The 19,502-nt window shown below is 43.7% G+C and overlaps 1 protein-coding gene and 1 non-coding gene across 17 annotated transcripts in view; one reads left to right on the plus strand and one right to left on the minus strand.

Moving 5' to 3' along the window:
- Nucleotides 1–19,502, minus strand: part of ZNF75D (zinc finger protein 75D) — a 72,666-nt gene that overhangs the window by 37,593 nt on the left and 15,571 nt on the right. For 7 of the 16 annotated variants that reach the window (XM_044391615.3, XM_048213606.2, XM_026520647.4 and 4 more), the window contains one exon: nucleotides 16,175–17,106. The exons of 7 other annotated variants lie outside the window; for them this stretch is intronic. In XM_044391615.3, the coding sequence (XP_044247550.1) occupies nucleotides 16,397–17,106 (710 nt within the window). In that variant the 3' untranslated portion in view covers nucleotides 16,175–16,396. Of the gene's footprint in view, nucleotides 1–7,389; nucleotides 9,324–16,174; nucleotides 17,107–19,502 lie in introns of those variants that run through there. 2 more of the 16 variants (XM_048213611.2, XM_057314974.1) reach the window with 1 other exon arrangement.
- LOC113271033 (U6 spliceosomal RNA) lies at nucleotides 4,396–4,500 on the plus strand. Its single transcript, XR_003322036.1, has one exon. It is a non-coding gene; the product is annotated as a U6 spliceosomal RNA (small nuclear RNA).

The raw sequence follows: 19,502 nt of genomic DNA on the forward strand, positions 1-19,502 counted from the left end.
ACTGGAACCATACACTGGTAGGAACACTTACCCAGGACCTTTGACAAATTACTAGAGGCCGAGCAGGACTAGCAGGAGAGTGAGAGAATCCTGGGGGCTGCGGTCTTAGGAGGGCCATCGTACTTTAGGGAGTTTTACCTCCAGAAACTCCACCAACTTTTCTCAGGAAGATATAGGACACCTCATGTTTCTGACAGACCGGCTGGAGGGGCCGTTAAACATTCTGAAATACAGGCAGAAATACAGGCAGTGCTTTCTGCATGGCAAAGTTCCCCTATTCAGCAGGGAAAAAGACTTTACCAGGGTTTTGTCATACCTGAGAAGGGAAATTACTCAATTCCACCCCCACTCGCCTTTCAGTCTTAAGTAAAAGGAGGGGGTAAAAAGCTGAGAAACTGCCAGCGAAGGTCACAGCCCAGGGACATGGGCCTACTAAAAGATAAAGATTTAAACATAAGATTATAGAACACTTGACCCCCCCCTCAACCGTGCATCATACCACCACAGTAACGGGGTCTAGAAGAATAGCAGTAGATTATCAGACTGTTATACTGCAGTGGGAAGGGCTGCCAGGTCCAGATTCTTACTTAAGAAGGATTTTTGAGAGATGGCCAAAGACAACAGGAAAGAGACAAACAGGGATGCTGGAGGAATTTGCAGCCTTGGCACTTAGAGCCAGACAGCTAGAGCAAGCACCGAACAAAGCCCAGCTCCCAGACCGATCAACATAAAACCTCACACCAAAGCCTATTTCTTTAGCTCCTATTATCCAATGTGTCGTTCCGGCTTTCAACAAAAAATTACAGCGTATGCTATGAGGCAGTAATAGACAGAGTCTGAAGGACAAAGCAAACATCAGAACAATATTCAGATATGGCACAGACTTTTGAATCATCAAACAGGGAATTTTAAACAACTGGATTAAACATGGGAAGGGCTATAATGGGAAAAAAAAATAGGCGATGGGCGGGAACAGAGAGGTAGAGTACCCTTAGAGTGACATCAGCAAAAATAGTCAAGTAGGGAATTTGAAGGGCCTGCCCCTTCACAGAAACACCAAAAAAATGGGCCAAAATGGTCAGATTTAGTCAGACTCTAGGAAACAAAGATTTATAGCAACTAATAAATGCTGAATAAATGAAGAGAAGACTTAGGATACGAGAGCTTTGTGAGCCTTGCCCCACTGCCCCCCCCCATGCCAACAGTCTTGAAGACGACAGCTGGCATTCCTCGCTGTGTAGGTATCTTGTTCTGGAAGGAGCAGAGGAGACCTTGTTCCCAAGGAATTATATTTGTCTACTTTTAGCTGTCTGGAGTATCCCTGAGGACCGATGCAAGGGGCTTGCCTTTTTTCACCTAACTTCAAACTCTCTCATGGTGAGAGAGTGGCTGGATAAAGGCAAAGAGAAAGAGAACCCTGAGAGCAGCAAGACAGAAGGGACTCATTAGGTTGAAGGAAGCCTCAAAAGGATTCAGTCAGTTTCTCATAAGAAACCACAGAGGCCAAAACATGGTGGGACTGCCTATTTAAAATGCTGGCAGAAAAAAACCAAAAAACCAAAAAACCCTGTCCATCTGTCAACCAAGAATTTGATATCTTGCAATTCTATGCTTCCAAATGGAAAGAGAAATTAAGACATCCCCAAATACACAAAGGCTGGGAGAATCCTTTGCTAGTAGACCTGCCTTACAGGAAAGGCTACCATTAGTCCCACCAGCTAAAACGAAAGGATCCTAAGCAGTAAATGGGAGTCATACAAAGAAATAAAGAACAGTGGTAAAGTAACAATCCAAGTAAATATAAAACCACTTGTATCATGTTTCTGGTTCGTAATGTCTCTATTTCCCCCACATGATTTAAAATGCAAATGCATAAAACAATACTTATAAATCTGTGTTAATGGAAATAATATATAAGAATGTAATTTGTCACAGTAACAACAACACTGAGGACAGAGCTGTATAGGAGCAAAGCTTTTGTGCACTACTGAGGCTATGTTGGTATTAATTCTAACCAGATTGTTCAAGTTTAAAATGTTCATTGTAGTCCCAGGATAAACACTTAGAAAATAGATTTAAAAATACTGAAAAGGAAATGAGAAAGCAATCAAGATGGTACCTGCAAAAAATCAATTATAAAAAGAAAGCAGTATTGGAGGAATTGAGGAACAAAAAGATATAAGATACATAGAGAAAGAGAACCATGAGAAAATGGCAGAAATCCTTCCTTATCAGTACTTTTTTTTCACTACTGACTTTAAATGTAAATGTATTAAGCTCTCCAATTAAAAGGCAGAGATTAGTAGAATGCGTTTAAAAAACAAACCATGATCCTTCCATAATCTGTCTACAAGACTTTCATTTTAAACCCAAATACATAAATAGGTTTAAAGTGAAAGGATGGGGGGCGCCTGGGTGGCACAGCAGTTAAGCATCTGCCTTCGGCTCAGGGCGTGATCCCGGCATCCCGGGATCGAGCCCCACGTCAGGCTCCTCCTCTATGAGCTTGCTTCTTCCTCTCCCACTCCCCCTGCTTGTGTTCCCTCTCTTGTTGGCTGTCTCTATCTCTGTCGAATAAATAAATAAAATCTTTGAAAAAAAATAAAGTGAAAGGATGGAAAAGATATTCCATGCAAACTGTAATCAAGAGACCTGAGGTGGCTATGCTAATATTAGACAAAATAGACTTTAATCAAAACATGTTACAAGAGGCAAAGAATGACATTACATATCGATAAAAGAGTCAATTTATCAAGAATTAATATAACAATTATAGGCATATGCACACCTTACAAGAGAGTCCCAAAATATATAAAGCAATATGTGACAAAATCAAAGGGAGAAATAGTTTTACAATAGTCCAAAAATTTTACTTCTCACTTTCAGTAATGGATAGAACACCAGAGAGATCAATAAGGAAATAGACGACTTGAACAACACTATAAATCAACTTGACCTAACACACATATATTCCACCCCCCAAAAGTAGAACATACATTTTCATGTGCACATGGACTATTCTCAGGATAGACTATATGTTAGGTCACAAGTCTGTAGCCCACTTTTTATTAGTTTTTTTGCTGTTAAGTTATAGGAGTTCCTTATATATTTTGGAAGTTAACCCTTTATCGGATATATGGTTCACAAATATTTTCTCGCATTCCATTCCATAGGTGGCCTTTTAACTCTGTTGTTTCCTTTGCTGTGCAGAAACTTTTTAGTTCGATATAGTCTCACTTGTCTATTTTGGCTTTTGTGGCCTGTTCTTTTAGGGTAATATTTATGAAATCATTGCTGAGACCAATGTTTTGAAGCTTTCTCAACATGTTTTCTTCTAGGAGTTTTATTTTAAGTCTTACATTTAAGTCTTGATCCACTTTGAGTTGACTATTGTATAAGGTGTAGGATAAGGGTCCAATTTAATTCTTTTGCATGTGGATATCCAGATTTGCCAATACCATTTGTTGAAGAAACTATTACTTGCCCATAGTAAATTCATGGCACCCTTGTCATAAGTCAGTTGATCAAACATACATGGATTTATTCCCAGGCTCTCTATTCTGTTCCACTGGTCTATCTGTCTACTTTTATGTCAGTACCATACTGTTTTGATTACTGTAGCTTTGTAATGTATTTTGGAATAAGGAAGAATTATGCCTCCAGCTTTGTCCTTTTTTCTCAAGATTGACTTGGCTATTCATTGCCTTTTGTGGTCCCATATGAATTTCAGAATTGGTTTTTTTCTATTTCTTTTTTCTTTTAATCCAATGGGATTTTGATAGGATTGCACTGAACCTGTAGATCGTTTTGGGAAATATGGACATTTGAACAATATTAAGTCTTCTGATCTATGAACATGGGGTGTCTTTCCATTTCATTTGGGTTTTTAATTTCTTTCATCAGTGTTTTGTAGAAAATGGGCTAAGAACTTGAACAGACATTTCTCCAAAGAAGATATACAAATGGAACGACAGATATATGAAAAAATGCTCAAAATTACTAATCATCAGAGAAATGTAAATCAAAACCACAATGAGATATCACATCACACCTGTCAGGATGGCTATTATTTAAAAAAAAAAAGACAACAAGGGTTGGCAAAGATTAAAAGAAATTGGAACCCTTGTATACTGTTGGTGGGAATGCAAAATAGTGCAGTCGTTATGGAAAACAATATGGAGGTTTCTCAAAAAGTTAAAAATAGAACTACCATATGATCAGTAATCCCATTTCTGGGTCTTTACCCACAATTACTGAAGTCAGGATCTGTACATGGAAGCATTATTCACAACAGCCAAGATGTAGAAACAACCCAAATATCCATTGACAGATGAATAAAGAAAATGTGGCATATACATGCAATGGAGTATTACTCAGCATTAAAAAAAGAAAGATGCGATTTTCAGCAGTACATATACTAAAACCGGCCCTTTACAGAGAAGATGAGCGTGGCCCCTACACAAGAATGGCATGCAAATTTGTGAGCTGTTCCATATATTTTAAAGAAATGCCACACAAGAAAGGAAATTCTGCAAAATGCAACAGTATGGATGAACCTCGAAGACATTCTGCTAAATGAAATAAGGCAGTCACAGAAAGACAAATACTGTTATTCCACTTATATAAGGTATCTAAAATAGTCAAATTCATAGAGTCAGAGTAGAATGGTGGTTGGCTGGCGCTAGGGGGCAGGGGGAAATGGGTAGTTGCTAATCAACGGGCATAAAGTTTCAGTTAAGCAAGATGAGTAAGTTCTAGAGATCCACTGTACAACATTGTACATATATTCAATAATATTGTACACTTCACAATTTTTAAGAGGGTAGATCTCATATTCAGCATTTTAAAAAATTAAACTTAATTTAAAAGTCACCCCAAAAAAGTCCCAATAAGTTTTAAATGACTGAACTCACACAAAATATCTTCTCTGACCACAACAGAATGGAGCTGTAAGTCAAAACCAGAAGCAAAACGGGAAAATTAACAAATATGTGGAAATTAAACAACACACTCTTAAAAACATTGAGTCAAAGAAGAAACCAGAAAGGAAATGAAATGTATGAAATCAAATCACAACGTAACAAAACTTATGAGATGAAGCAAAGGCAGTGCTCACAAAGACATCAAGAGGGGTGCCTGGGTGGCTCAGTCGGTTAAGCGTCTGCCGTCAGCTCAGGTCATGATCCCAGGGTCCTGGGATCGAGCCCCACATTGGGTTCCTACTCAGTGGGGAGACTGCTTCTCCCTCTCCCACTCCCCCTGCTTGTGCACTCTCTCTATCAAATAAATAAATAAAATTTTAAAAAAAGAAAGAAATTGAGAGCTGTAAATACATACATGAAAAAAGAAATATCTCAAATTGGTAACCTGACATTACCACTTTAAGAAACGAGGAGGAGGAGGAGGAGGAGGAGGAGGAGGAGGAGGAGGAGGGGGAGGGGGAGGGGGAGGGGGAGGGGGAGGGGGAGGGGGAGGGGGGGAGGAGCAGATCATCTAACTAAATACAAAGCCAGTAGAATGAAAGAAATAATAAAGATTAGAGTGGAGATAAAGAAAAGAGAGAACAGAAAAATATTACAGCGATTCAACAAAACAAAAAGGTAGTTCTTTGAAAAGACCAACAAAGTTGACGAACGTTTAGCTAAAGAAAAAAGGGGAAAGACTCAAATCACTAAAATCAGAAATGAAGTGGCGACCTTACATAAATATAAAGGATTATGAGCAAACACTATGAATAACTGAACACCAACAAATTAGGTAACACTGTCCTGGAAGTTCTAGCCAGAGCAATCAGACAAGCAAACAGAAAAATCCTCAAAATGGAATGGAAAAAGTATAACTACATTCACAGATTTCATGATCTTACAGATAGAAAATCCTAAAGAATTCACACACCAACGCCTAAAGCTAATAAACAAATTCACCAAAGTTGCAGGATAAAAGAGCAACACGCAAAAATCAATTGTATTCTTCTTTTTAAGATTTATTTATTCTCTGGGGCGCCTGGGTGGCTCAGTCGTTAAGCACCTGCCTTCGGCTCAGGGCGTGATCCTGGCGTTACGGGATCGAGCCCCACATCAGACTCCTCCTCTGGGAGCCTGCTTCTTCCTCTCCCATTCCCCCTGCTTGTGTTCCCTCTCTCGCTGGCTGTCTCTCTCTCTGTCAAATAAATAAATAAAATCTTTTAAAAAAAGATTTATTTATTCTAGGGGCATCTTGGTGGCTCAATCATTAAGCATCTGCCTTCGGCTCAGGTCACAATCCCAGGGTCCTGGGATAAAGCCCTGCATTGGGCTGCCTGCTCAGCGGGAAGCCTGCTTCTCCTTCTCCCTCTGCCTGGTTGTGCTTCCCCTACTTGTGCTCTCTCTCTCTGTCAAATAAATAAATAAGATCTTTAAAAAAAGATGTATTTATTCTATTTTAAAGAGAGAACATGAGTGGGGGGAGGAGCCGAGGGAGAGGGAGAGCATCCTAAGCAGGGCTCAATCCCACAACCCTGGGATCATGACTTGAGCTGAAATTAAGAGTCAGACACTTAACCAACTGAGCCACCCAGGCACTCCAAATTAGTTGTATTCTTATATACAAGCAATGAACAATCTGAAAAGTAAATTAATAAAATAATTCCATTTACGGTAATAGCAAAAAGAATGAAATACATTGGAATGAATTTAGCCAAGGAGGTTCAAGAGTTGTAACATAAATACTATAAAACATTACTAAGAGAAATTTTAATACACCTAGAAAAATGGAAAGACATCCTATGTTCATGGACCGACTGCTAAAATGGCAATACTAGGGCTGCCTGAGTTGCTCAGCCGGTTAAGCAGCTGACTCTTGGTTTCAGCCCAGGTCATGATCTTGGGGTCCTGGGATCGAGCCCTGCATCCAGCTCTGAGCTTAGCAGGAAGTCTGCTTGGGGATTCTCTCTCTCCCTCTCCCTCTGTGCCTACCCCCACTCACACTCTCTAAAATAAATAAGTAAACCTTTAAAAATAAATAAAATGGCAATACTGCACAAAACAATCTACAAAATTCAATACAATCCCTATCAAACTTCCAATAGCTTTTTATGCAGAAACAGAAAAGCCAACCCTAAAATTGGTACGAAATTGCAAGACAAGTCAAATAGCCAAAACAGCCTTGAAAAAGAGGATCAATGTTGGAGGCTTCCTACTTTTTTATTTTAAAGATTTTATTTATTTATTTGACAGATAGAGAGACAGCCAGCGAGAGAGGGAACACAAGCAGGGGGAGTGGGAGAGGAAGAAGCAGGCTCATAGCGGAGGAGCCTGATGTGGGGCTCGATTCCAGAACGCCGGGATCACGCCCTGAGCCGAAGGCAGACGCTTAACCGCTGTGCCACCCAGGCGCCCCGAGGCTTCCTACTTTTTGATTTCAAAATTTATTATAATCAAAACAATGTAGTACTGGCATAAGGATATATACAGAGAAACTGAATAGAATTGTGAGTCCAGAAATAAGCTTATACATCTACAGTCAACTGAGTTTTGACAAAGGTGCAAGATCATTCAATGAAGAAAAACAGGCTCTTCAAAAAATGAGGCTGAGACAATTGGATAGTCACATGAAAGAGTATGAAGCTGAACCCCCTACCTTACAATATATAAAAAATTAGTTCAAAATGGACCAAAGACCTAAATGCTCAAAGAGCTAAAACTTTAAAATCCTGAGGAAAACAAAGGTCAAATCTTCATGACTTTGGATTTGGCAGTAATTTGTTTAGATATGACACCAAAAGTACAGTCAACTAAAGAAAAAATAAATAACTTGGACTTCAGTAAAAGTAAAAACGTTTGTGCATCAAGAAAGAGATGCATTTCTCCAGAATGGGAGAAAATATTTACAAATCATGTATGTAATAAGGGCCAATTATTCAGGATATATAAAGAACTGTTACTATTCAAATACAAAAAGACAAACCACCCAATTTTAAAAAATGGGCAAAAGGCTCAAATCGACATTTGTTCAAAGAATATATACATATGGCCAATAAGCACATGAAAATATACTCAACATTATTAGTCATTGGGGAAATGCAAGTAAAAACCACAACACTTCACACCCACTAGTATGACTATAATTAAAAACGAATGGAAATTAACAAGGCTTGGTGAGGATGTGGAGAAATTGGAATCCTTGTACTTTCTGGTGGGAATGTAAAAGGGTACAGCTGCTGTGGAAAACCATTTGGAGGTTTCCTCAAAAAGGTAAACATACAATTACTATCTGACCCAGGAATTCTACTCCTAGGTATATACGGAAAGAACTGGATTTTCAATTAGTTTGAAAATTATTTCAATTATCTTGAAAACAGGCATCCAAACAAATACTCATACATGAATTTTCATACAGCGCTATGCACAAAGCCAAAAGACGAAAAAAAGCCAAACGTCCTTCAGTGGAAGAATGAATAAACAAAATACGGTCTATCTATCTATCAGTGGAATATAATTCAGCCATAAAAAGGAATGAGGAACTGATACATGCTCCAACGTGGATGGACCTCGGAAAAAAATGTACAGTTAAAGGAGCACTTAGTACCTTCACCAGGTTGTGCTTCCATCACATCTGCTTTGAAAACATTCTCTTTACCCCAAAGGAGACTCCCAGCCTCCCCAGCCTCTGGCAACCGCTAATCTGTTTTCTGTCCCTATGGATTTACCTATATTGAATATTGAATATTTCATATTCATTTTACTTAGCATATTGTTTTCTGAGGTTCATCCATCCACATGTTGTAGCAGGTGTCCTTTGCGTCATGTATCCACGTGACAATATTTCATTCCTTTTTTGGCTATATAATTATCCACTGCATATACCACGTCTTGTTTAAGAAGTCAATTCCAGATGAATTTTAGATCTAAATGTATAAGGTAAAATAATAGGACCTGTAAATGACAACATAGGAAAATATCTTCATGACCTTGGCATAGGTGGTCATTTCTGCACCAAGACTTCAACAGCACTAATGACAAAGGAAAATACTGATGAATTGGAAGACACTACAACGGGGAACTCTTCTTCATTAGGGGACATCAAGTGAGTGAAACAGCAAGTCATGGAGTGGCAGAAGGTACCGGCAGTACATGCATCCAACAAAGGACTCAAATTCAGAATCCAACAGATCAGTAGGAAAAAAAGAACCCAATAGAAATACGGGCAAGAGACTTAACAGGCACTTTGCAAAAACGTATATTCAAATACTCACTAGTCACATATTAGACACGTGAGAAGGTGCTCGTCTTAATTGATCAAGGAAATGCAGATTAAAACCACAATCCTTCTACTCACCAGGATGGCTGAAATGAAAAAGACAGCCAGTTTCAAATGTTGGCAGGGACAAGGAGTAACTGAAACCCTCACACACTGCCAGTGGGAATGCGGGTTGGTATATTTTTGAAAAACATTTTGAAAAACATTTTGGCGCTGAACATATATAAGCCCTATGACCCAACCGTCCCATTCCTAGAGTGCTCCTAATGGTCTTGTTCTTGATCTGGGTGGTGGTTATGGTTACAAGGATGTTCACTTAGTGAGATCACTGAGCTGGACACTTACTACTTGAGCATTTTTCTGTTTGTGTCATGCTTCAGTAAGTTTCCTTTAAAATACATGTAAATAGGGGGAAAATGTCCTAAGACCATGAGGCTTTAAGTGTCAATGTGTTTCTTTTGATTATTACAAGTATTAAATACTATTGATTAAACAACATAAATATATTATAAATTTGGGTACTTATAAACAAAAAAATACATATTTATTGAAAATCCCACTCCTAATGATATAGAGGACTTCCTTGAAATTAATTCATATCATGAATAAATATTAGTTATTTCCAGAACGAGGTCTGGCTCATCACCAATTATATCCCTATTTCTCATTTTCAGAGAGGATATGTCAATGGGCGTGGACAGAATTTTGTTATAGCAGGGTCACTCAAAATTTTTAAATTTCCTTGAGTTATATGGCATAAAGCAAGTACTGAGCCATCACCAATTTTTTCCCAATGATCTATCAGCTGATAAGTTGATTAATAAGTCCTTCTTCAATTCTGTCTAAAGGAAAACACAGGAAACTATTTGATATGCAGGATTCCCTGCCCAGTCATTCGTCATTCAGTTTCCCAACCAGGAATATTTTGATGCCTCTTTGGCTCCTCAGACACGTTAAACTCTGGGCCAATGCACCATGGGAAGACCAGAGCAGGGAAGAGCGGTGGAAGGGGGTGATGAAGGGGAGGGTGGGGATGGAGAACCCCCCTTTGGGTTTTCCTCACATCAGTTTTAGGAAGAACGTATGGAACTAAGTACTCAGAAATAGATTCCTGTAAAACTATCCATGCCCAATCTCCCTTGGGCGGTCCTGACGCCCGCCTGCCAGGCGCAAGTGAACCTTGGTCACTACAGGACTCCACGGAACCGGCTCCTCAGGGGTGCCTGGATGGTTCAGTTGGTTAAGCAGCTGCCTTCAGCTCGGATCATGATCTTGGGGTCCCTTCTCCCTTTCCCCGCCCCCCCATTCTTGCTCTCTCTCTCTCTCAGATAAAGAAAATCTTAAAAAAAAGAAGAACTGGCTCCTCAGACTGCGTCTCCAAGCACCCAGGCTGCTGCTGACCTACAGGGGCAAGGGTGCAGGGTCTACCTAATTGCACCAATTGTCAAGTTCACCTCTGGAGCACTGGATGGTTTTTGCCCCCACCTATCTCCAAAATGAGGAAGGAGTGAGGAGGACTCAGAGAAAGGCCAATCTCCCTGGAGACCTCCAGGCCCCTGTGCTTCCCTATTGCATCGTTTTGAGCTGCTCGATGACCTCTGCCAAGGTCATTTTCCAGGGAGGGCAGCATGCTACGTGGGCTGAGCTGCATAAGGCTGGCAGGCAGGCAGGACGTTGGAGGAGACATAGCACCGGGAAGGAGAAAAGCCAGTTTTGCAGAGATGCTTCCAAGGTGTTTCGGTCAGAGCCACTCCCGGGGGCCACCAGATCCCAGAGGTCCTTGCAATGCAGCCAGCTTCGTGGTGACTGATCCACCAGGACCCACCGCCAGCGTGGGCCCATGTCCAGATTGTGGCAAGGAGGGCCAGCATGCTGGAAGTCCCAGAGGCTGAAACAGACAGCAAGATCAGGGAGACGGGAGGGAAGCCTCGAAACCCAGGAAACACCGAGAGCCTTTAAGGCCACGCTTAGGGGCACCTGGGTGGCACAGCAGTTAAGCGTCTGCCTTCAGCTCAGGGCGTGATCCTGGCGTTAGGGGATCGAGCCCCACATCAGGCTCCTCCGCTGAGCCTGCTTCTTCCTCTCCCACTCCCCCTGCTTGTGTTCCCTCTCTCGCTGGCTGTCTCTATCTCTGTCAAATAAATAAAATAAAATCTTTAAAAAATAAAATAAAATAAAAATAAAAAAATTTAAAAAAAGGCCACGCTTAGTTTTTGGTAATGATTTGCCAATTATAGGAGTGTAAAGTGCAGACAAAGTTCACATTTAACCCTAAAGTGGTCAGTCCCATACGTCTGGGGAGTTTGTATTGACATCTAGCCCCAGGGTAGCTGTTGCTAGCTCCTGAGGTTCTAAGAACATCTCTGCCCACAGGAGAAAGTACACGAGAGGTGTTCTAAGACAGTGGTTCTCAAAGGGGGAGTGCTGGAGTGTCAGCATCAGGTCGGAACTTGTCAGAAATGCCTACTTCCTGGCCCTACCCCAGGCCAACTGAGGTAGAAATTCTGGGGCTGAGGCCCAGCAATGTGTTTTAACAAAATCTGGGTTTTAAATGCTGTTTGAAGAGGACAGTCAGTATGGAGTGAGTTTAGGAAGCGCAAGGAGGAAGATGTGATGTGACATTTGAAGGAAGAATTTGGACAGGTCGGGAGGCCCTATGGGGGATTAAAAACAAAGACTAACAGAAGGTGCATTAACAGCGTGGCTCAGCATCAGATCTGTGAGCTGGGGGACAGGAAAGAGGGTTGGCTGTCATGGAGCCAGGTGAAGAAGAGCCTGGAAACCCGAGGAGGGAGCAGGACATAAAGGATGTGGGAACTGGGGGCCGCTGGAAGCTTGAGTGAAGAGTGACTTGGTGACCACCGTGTTGGAGGAAGATTCATGAATACGTAGCTCAGAAATAAGGAGGTGGGGTGTTCTGAGGAGAGGCTGCCTCTCCAGGGACGTGCCCCCCACGTCCAGCCCTTCCCGGGACTCTCCCAATGAGTCCCAGACCCCTTTGGGCGGAAGAATGGGTAGGAGGATGGTTCCCTGGTCCTCGTCTATGTACAGGGACAAGACGTACTTCTGGAGGCCTGGCACCGCCTGTTACCAGGGCAGCTCTTTCGTAAAGAGCTCAGAAGTGGAACCTCCCACCTGAGGGGTTAGCTTGAGAGAACAGGGTTTGGGGTCCTCCAAGAACAAAGCAGACCATCGCTCAGAAGGGATTCCTCGCCCTGTGGGAGACAGCCAAGAGGCTGAAGAATGACACTTTCCGAGAAGCCACTGCCAGGAGCTGAATGCGTCCCGTCTGGAGAGAGAGGCCTGGGGCTGGGGAGACTATTTCAATCCCTCCCGCTGCCACAAGGCCCTGGGAAGGGAAACCCCCTGAGCTCCAGTTGCCTCTTCTGTAAAATAAGGAGCGTGGTCTCCTCGGCTTCCCAGGGCCCTTCAGTGCCGGTGTACTACGTGACTGGAGTAGGGGATACAACCCTAAGCGACTGCAGCAGTCACTGCGGAGGGACCCGAACAGGCTCTTGGGTAGCAGCCGTGCCATGGTGTGCTTGGAGACAGAGGGTAAAGACCTGGGCCCTGCACGAACGGGCCTGGACCCAGACATGCCCTTGTGCCTCGGCCACAGCAAGGGGTGGCACTGGGCTCTCTGAGCCCTGGACCTCCAACCTCAGCCTTACAGATGTAGACCCGAGTGGCAGAGGAGGGCTGGCCTCTGCTCGCCCAGCCCCTTGCTCCTCCTCTCTGCCCAGCCCACCTTCCCTGTGATGCCCCTTGCTTCCTGAGGACAGGAGCTCAGACGCTGGGATATGAACCCACAGCCCTCACACCGGGCTCAGGTCTGCCTTTGTCTCCTCAGTCCCGTCTCTGCCCGTGGGATCTGAACTTGGGAAACTTCTGCCTCTTCGCTCTGCCCCTTGGATGACGAATCAGCCTGTTCTTGCAGTCTCCGAGCTTTTGTGTGCCGTCTTCCTGTCGTGGCCTCAGAAAGGCAGTGGAGCTGCCATCCCTTAGCCACATGCTGGGGAGGTGGCGGGCACTATAAAGCAGCGTAACATCGCTCTTCTTTATTCCGTTCTTTCCCTAGTGCCCATTGTCTCTCCTCCTTTTCCTGAGATAGGGCTGACACGAGTGGTCAGGATGCTCGGGGAATGAGGCCCTAGGAAGCTATGTCAGAGGGCTGAAAGGGAAAAATTGGTACTGATAGGTCAGCCAGGAGCCCCAACTTCTAAATCCTGTCCCACGACCACAGGGACGAGAATGTCCTTTCTTCCTGGAGCCCTTGCATTCAATGGGCGGTAGAGTCTAAATTCAGAACCGGGAACCCTCAATTCTCTTCCTGTTTCTGCCTATTTGCATCTAACAGGCTTCCTGCCTAATCTCTAGACTCCCTGGTTTTTACCTCTCCTGGTGATGCCAGTATAGACGAGGACCTCCAAAATGAGCTTTCACGCTAACAGGTGTGATAACAGGGGTTGGCAGCTTTAAGAAAACAGGAGTGGCCTTCTGCGGACTCATTTTCAGGAACTCTGCTGAATCCCATCAAGCAGGCAGTAACTCCTGGCTCCACTGATACAGTACTTCCTTCAATTTCCGAGTCAATCTCCTCTTTCTAAAGGCTACTTGAACGAAGGTCCTTTGAATGATGGTATGACAGCAGTCGTCCAGGGTGGTACCGGACAGTCACACAAAGAGAGTGCCCTCGGAAAGAAGTTGAATTGCCCCTTAATTCCAAGAGCACAGTCTCAGATAGTTCTAGAAGGGATGGTGGGGCCGTCGGTCTCCAAGCCTTCAGGAATATAATGGGATCCTTTCCTTCTGGGTCACTTCCTCCTCTGGGCTTAGTGCTTGCATTCTTTTTAGTGGCCGTTCTAGTCACCTCTTTCCTTTCCCATTAGCTTGAGGATGGATACACCTAATTGTGCAAATAGTGTCCACAAGTCCATCCCTCGCCATCACTTCCCGGCCACATTGCAGATATGTCAAGTTGGGGGCTTCTAGTCTATTTCTGGTTCTGTTACTCGCTAGCAGTATATCCAGCTCAATGGGGACATTAGCTTATTGCTTCACAGGGACTAGAGAGAAGTATCTCTAGAAAAGAATGGGCTACCTTTCTGACCACCACGAAAAGGCTTAAAAAAAAAACAGCTGGGGGGCGCCTGGGTGGCACAGCGGTTAAGCGTCTGCCTTCGGCTCAGGGCGTGATCCCAGCATTATGAGATCGAGCCCCACATCAGGCTCCTCCGCTGGGAGCCTGCTTCTTCCTCTCCCACTCCCCCTGCTTCTGTTCCCTCTCTCGCTGGCTCTCTATCTCTGTCAAATAAATAAATAAAATCTTAAAAAAAAACAGCTGGGAATGACGGAAACACCATTAATTAAGGATGCTCAACTTTTCTGCCTAATTGATCTTCTTTTGAAAATAGCCTGGGTGGCTCAGTTGGTTAAGCATCTGCCTTCAGCTCAGGTCATGATCCCAGAGTCCTGGGGTCAAATCCCACATCAGGCTCCCTGCTCAGTGGGGAGCCTGCTTCTCCCTCTGCCTGCTGCTCCCCCTGCTTGTGCGCATGTGCTCACACTTGTACGTGCTCTGACAAATAAATAAAATCTTAAAAAAAAACTAGCTGAAAGATGAAGGAAGAATATTCCAAATGTTTATGGAACACCTACTGTGGCCCATCAGTGTGAGGCATGCTCACATCTCATCTGATCCTCACAGCAGCCCTGAAAGGATGGAATTATCATTCCCATTTCACAAGCCTGAAAACAGGCATAGAGGGGTTTCTTGATGGAAAAAATATCTGGAGATATCTATGCCAAAAAAGTGACTGCCATCTCTGGGTGATTTAGTAACTGTGGAGTTTTGTTTCATGTCTAATATGAAACATTCCATTTCATTAAGAAAGTAAAATTTTATGAAATAATAAATATATCAAAGCCTTGGCCAACATCTTAAACTAGAATCTGACATAGCTATAAATCCATGTCCTCCAACTTCCCTGCCCTTGACATGTCATTGTCTTCTCAGGAGATAATCCCTGAGGCCAATGGGGAAGGAAGAGAAACTACCAGTATCACAAAACAGTTTCCATCTGACCTAGTTCTCATGGGGGCAGCCCTCTAGGCCGCGGGCCTGACTTTGCTCTGACACTTCTGGATGTTCCCTCCTGCTATCCAATGTGTGCCGAGGCCACGGGGCTCACCTTGCCATTCTCAGTACATCCGTTTACAAAACTTCCAGACTTTGCTGAAGAGCATCCAAAGTGTATGGGGTTGTGGCTGAGCAGCCATAAAAATGGGCTTCCCTTTAGGCCCTGGAGCAGTGTGGCACCAATCTGAAAGCCTCCAGTCCACATGGTGAAAAGTTAAAAAAAAAAAAAGGCCATTTCCCACGGCCCTGGGCTTTCTACAAAGAGACAAGTATGTGGATGCGGGCCCAGACTGCTTCCTTCCTCATTTCATTCTATATACCTCAGTGTTGGGAGGATCAGCAGGAGAGACATCAAGCACTTGCAAGGTCCCTAGGTCTGTGGCGGCATTCAGGCCTTCGCTTGCTGCTTGCAACTCCTTGACAGAAAACACTGCGGTAGTGGGCGCTCACGGGAACGGCCACTGGAATGGGGGCACTTCTCCCAGGGCACACACCGAGCGCTCTCTTCCTGCTGGAGAATAAAGTTCCCTCAGCCCTGGGCTTGGCTGTTCATGTCGACAGAATGATAGCCATAGAAACTCTCTCCAGCTTAGTAATTCTCACTAAGCTCCCTTCAGAGGACCTGAATACTCTTGTTTTCCACCTCTCTTGAGAAAGAATGAGAGTAGGACTCGTGGCCATCATGTATTTGCTGAGCACCTGATACCTGAAGAACTTAGATCACCGAGGGTGGGGAAGCTGAGTAACCAGACAGATAGATAGACAGATGAATAGATAACTATAGATAGATGATAGCTATATTTCCACTCTTTTATTGATCAAGTACTCATTGTGTATCAGTCTTGTGCTAGGCACTGAAGATACAATGCTGAACACGAGAGACAGCTTAGATTCCTTTCTGTGAAGTAGGACATGAACCCCTCCCAAATCTCCTATGGGTGACAAATTCCTATCATTGGTGCCTCATAGTTTTACACTCTTTTGTCACCTCTAGGGTCAAGATCCACACGGTGACTTTCTTCAGACTGGAGATACTGGACAGGATTCCCTTCTCCTGTGGAGTTTCTGGTGTCTAAGAAGGCTGGACCGCCTGCTGAAGTTTCTCCTGCATACGCTACAAGTATACGGCTGCTCACCTGTGTGGGTTCTCTGGTGCTTAATAAGGTGGGAGTTCTGAATGAATCTTTTTCCACATTCGTAACACTTAAAGGGCTTCTCTCCTGTGTGAATTCTTAGGTGTGTGTGTAGATTTGTGTTGTGACTGAAGCTTTTCCCACACCATGAGCATCTGTATGGTTTTATTCCTTGGTGTGCCATTAAGTGCTTATTAAGATCTGAACTCCACCTAAACCTCTTATCGCATTGTTGACATTTATAGGGCTTCTCTTCAGTGTGAATTCTCTGGTGCTTAATAAGGTCAGAGCTAACTCTGAAGCTTTTCTCACATTCCTGACACTTAAAAGGTTTCTCTCCTGCATGGCCTTTCCCTTGAAGATCCTTATGTTTTGGAAGCTCTTGTTTACAAGTTGAAAGTTTCTTTCTTTTCCTCCCTAGAAAACCTCGGTGCCGTCTCCGTACCCTGCGTGTACCACCATGATTTTCTTTGCCTGTTGTTTTCTGGGCAACTTTCATTCTGGCCTTTCTTAATACTTTGCCTCCTGATGCTTGTATTTCTAATGCAGAAAGAGATATAGGTTGGTCATTTCCAGTGTCATTTTTGAGCTTTAACCCTGTTGGAATAAACAGAAGAGTCAGCCGTCTGTGTCCCAGAACAAGAAAACTATAGGAATGGAGAGAAAAATCAATGATGATTGCTTTTTAAAAAACACAGAACAAGTGATTTCTGGTCCAATATGGACAAAACAGCACAGACGCATTTCCTCCTGATCCTCCCTGTTGGGCACAACAACAAGCCAATGAAAGAATGCAAGCCATGACCAACAGAGAATTCCAGGCCTAGCAGAGTAACTCAGCAGGGTGTCCTATATCCCCACAGCCACCAGAAGAAGGCAACCCGCGCTAGCATCTTCCAGCCCTTAACCTAGCAACACAAAGCTGCCTAGAAAGGCTTACCTCTTCACCAGTCTGAATGGGAAGCCTGCCAGCATCAGAACCCCAGTTAGAAGACACCAAAGTGGGCAGGAAGAACGAGCAGAAGGCACCTAGCCACGGTGGCCTGGCCCAGGAACCCTCTTCATCCCTGCGGGTCTGAGATTCCCCTTTCCCACTGAGAGGCACTCTGGCCTGGGTAAATACCTTCCTCACCCTCAGGCGACACCAGCAGGGACAGATGGGAGCCCTACCAGCACCATATAAGCCAAGGAAACCACAATAGCACCACAGAGGCTCTGAAAATTAACTGTCGCTGGAAGCATACCCCACAAAGGTAGGAAAGAACCTATGTGCTAAACTAAAACAGGGTGACTGTTCAATTAAAATATTTAAAAAGGACCCAGACTCTTCTAACATAATAGACAAAATGATCAGGATACAATCAAAAATCACCCACCAGATCAAGAACCAAAAAAAAAAAATCACAAACTGAGTGAAAAAGGCAATCTAACAAAAATGGCATCAGACTGGAAATCAAAAACAAAAAGACAACAGAAAAATCTAAAAAATATGTGAAAACAAGGGACGCCTGGGTGGCTCAGCTGGTTAAGTCTCTGTCTTCAGCTCAGGTCACAATCCCAGAGTTGGAGTCCAGGGATCAAGCTCCACATTGGGCTCCCTGCTCAGCGGGGAGTCTGCTTCTCTCTCTGTCCCTCCCCCATCTCATGCTCATTTTCTCTTGCTCTCTCTCTCAAATAAATAAAATCTTCAAAAAATATATGTGGAGGGGCACCTCGGTGGCTCAGTCGTTAAGCGTCTGCCTTCGGCTCAGGGCGTGATCCCGGCGTTATGGGATCGAGCCCCACATCAGGCTCCTCCGCTGGGAGCCTGCTTCTTCCTCTCCCACTCCCCCTGCTTGTGTTCCCTCTCTCGCTGGCTCTCTCTCTGTGTCACATAAATAAATAAAATCTTTAAAAAAAAATATGTGGAAACAAAAAAAAAATACACTTCTAAACTTCTCGTGGTTCAAAGAGAAAGTCTCAAAGAAAATTTAAAAATACATAATTGAATGAAAATCAAATTCCTGGGACGCCTGGGTGGCTCAGCTGGCTAAGCATCTGCCTTTGGCTCAGGTCATGATCCTGGAGTCCTGGGATAGAGCCCCACATCTGGCTCCTTCCTCAGTGGGGAGCCCGCTTCTCCCTCTGCCTGTTGCTCGCTCTGCTTGTGTGCTCTCTCTCTCCCCCCCTCACTAATAAATAGAGTCTTTAAAAAAAAGGAAAAAAAGGAAAATCAAATTCCAGGGGCACCTAGCCAGCTCAGTCGGTAGAGCAGGTGACTCTGGATCTCAGGGTCATGAGTTCAAGCCCCACGGTGGATGTAGAGATGACTAAAAAACAAAAATTTTTTTTTTAATTTATTTGACAGAGAGAGAGAGAGAGAGAGACAGCCAGCGGGAGAGGGAACACAAGCGGGGGGAGTGGGAGAGGAAGAAGCAGGCTCAGCGGAGGAGCCCGATGCGGGGCTCGATCCCAGGACTCCAGGATCACGCCCTGAGCCGAAGGCAGACGCCCAACGACTGAGCCACCCAGGCGCCCCAAACAAAATTTTTAATAAACAGATAAGAAAAAAAAAAAGAAAATGAAATTACAATATATTAAAATATGTGGAACGCAGCTAAAGAAGTGCTCAGAGGAAAAGGTACAGCCCCAAGTGCTTACGGTAGCAAAGGGGAAAGGTCTCAAATCAATAATATAGTTTCTACCTCAATAAACCAGAGAAAAAAGAAAAATAAACCCAAAGCAAGTTAAAGAAAGGAAATAGTAAAGATCAGAGCAAAAGTCACAACCAAACAAAAAGCTTGTTCTTCAAAAAAATTAAAATTGATAAACCTCTATCACAACGGACAAAAATAAGAGGAAGGAAAATCCAAAGCGCCAGTATCAGGCAGGAAATCAGACACGCCACTGCACAGTCCGCAGCAACTAAAAGGATGGTAAGAGGGGCGCCTGGGTGGCTCAGCCCATCGGGCATCTGACTCCTGATTTTGGCTCAGGTCATGATCTCAGGATCT

Source organism: Ursus arctos, chromosome X, assembly GCF_023065955.2.
Source record: "Ursus arctos isolate Adak ecotype North America chromosome X, UrsArc2.0, whole genome shotgun sequence".
In the NCBI taxonomy this organism is placed as follows: domain Eukaryota; kingdom Metazoa; phylum Chordata; class Mammalia; order Carnivora; family Ursidae; genus Ursus; species Ursus arctos.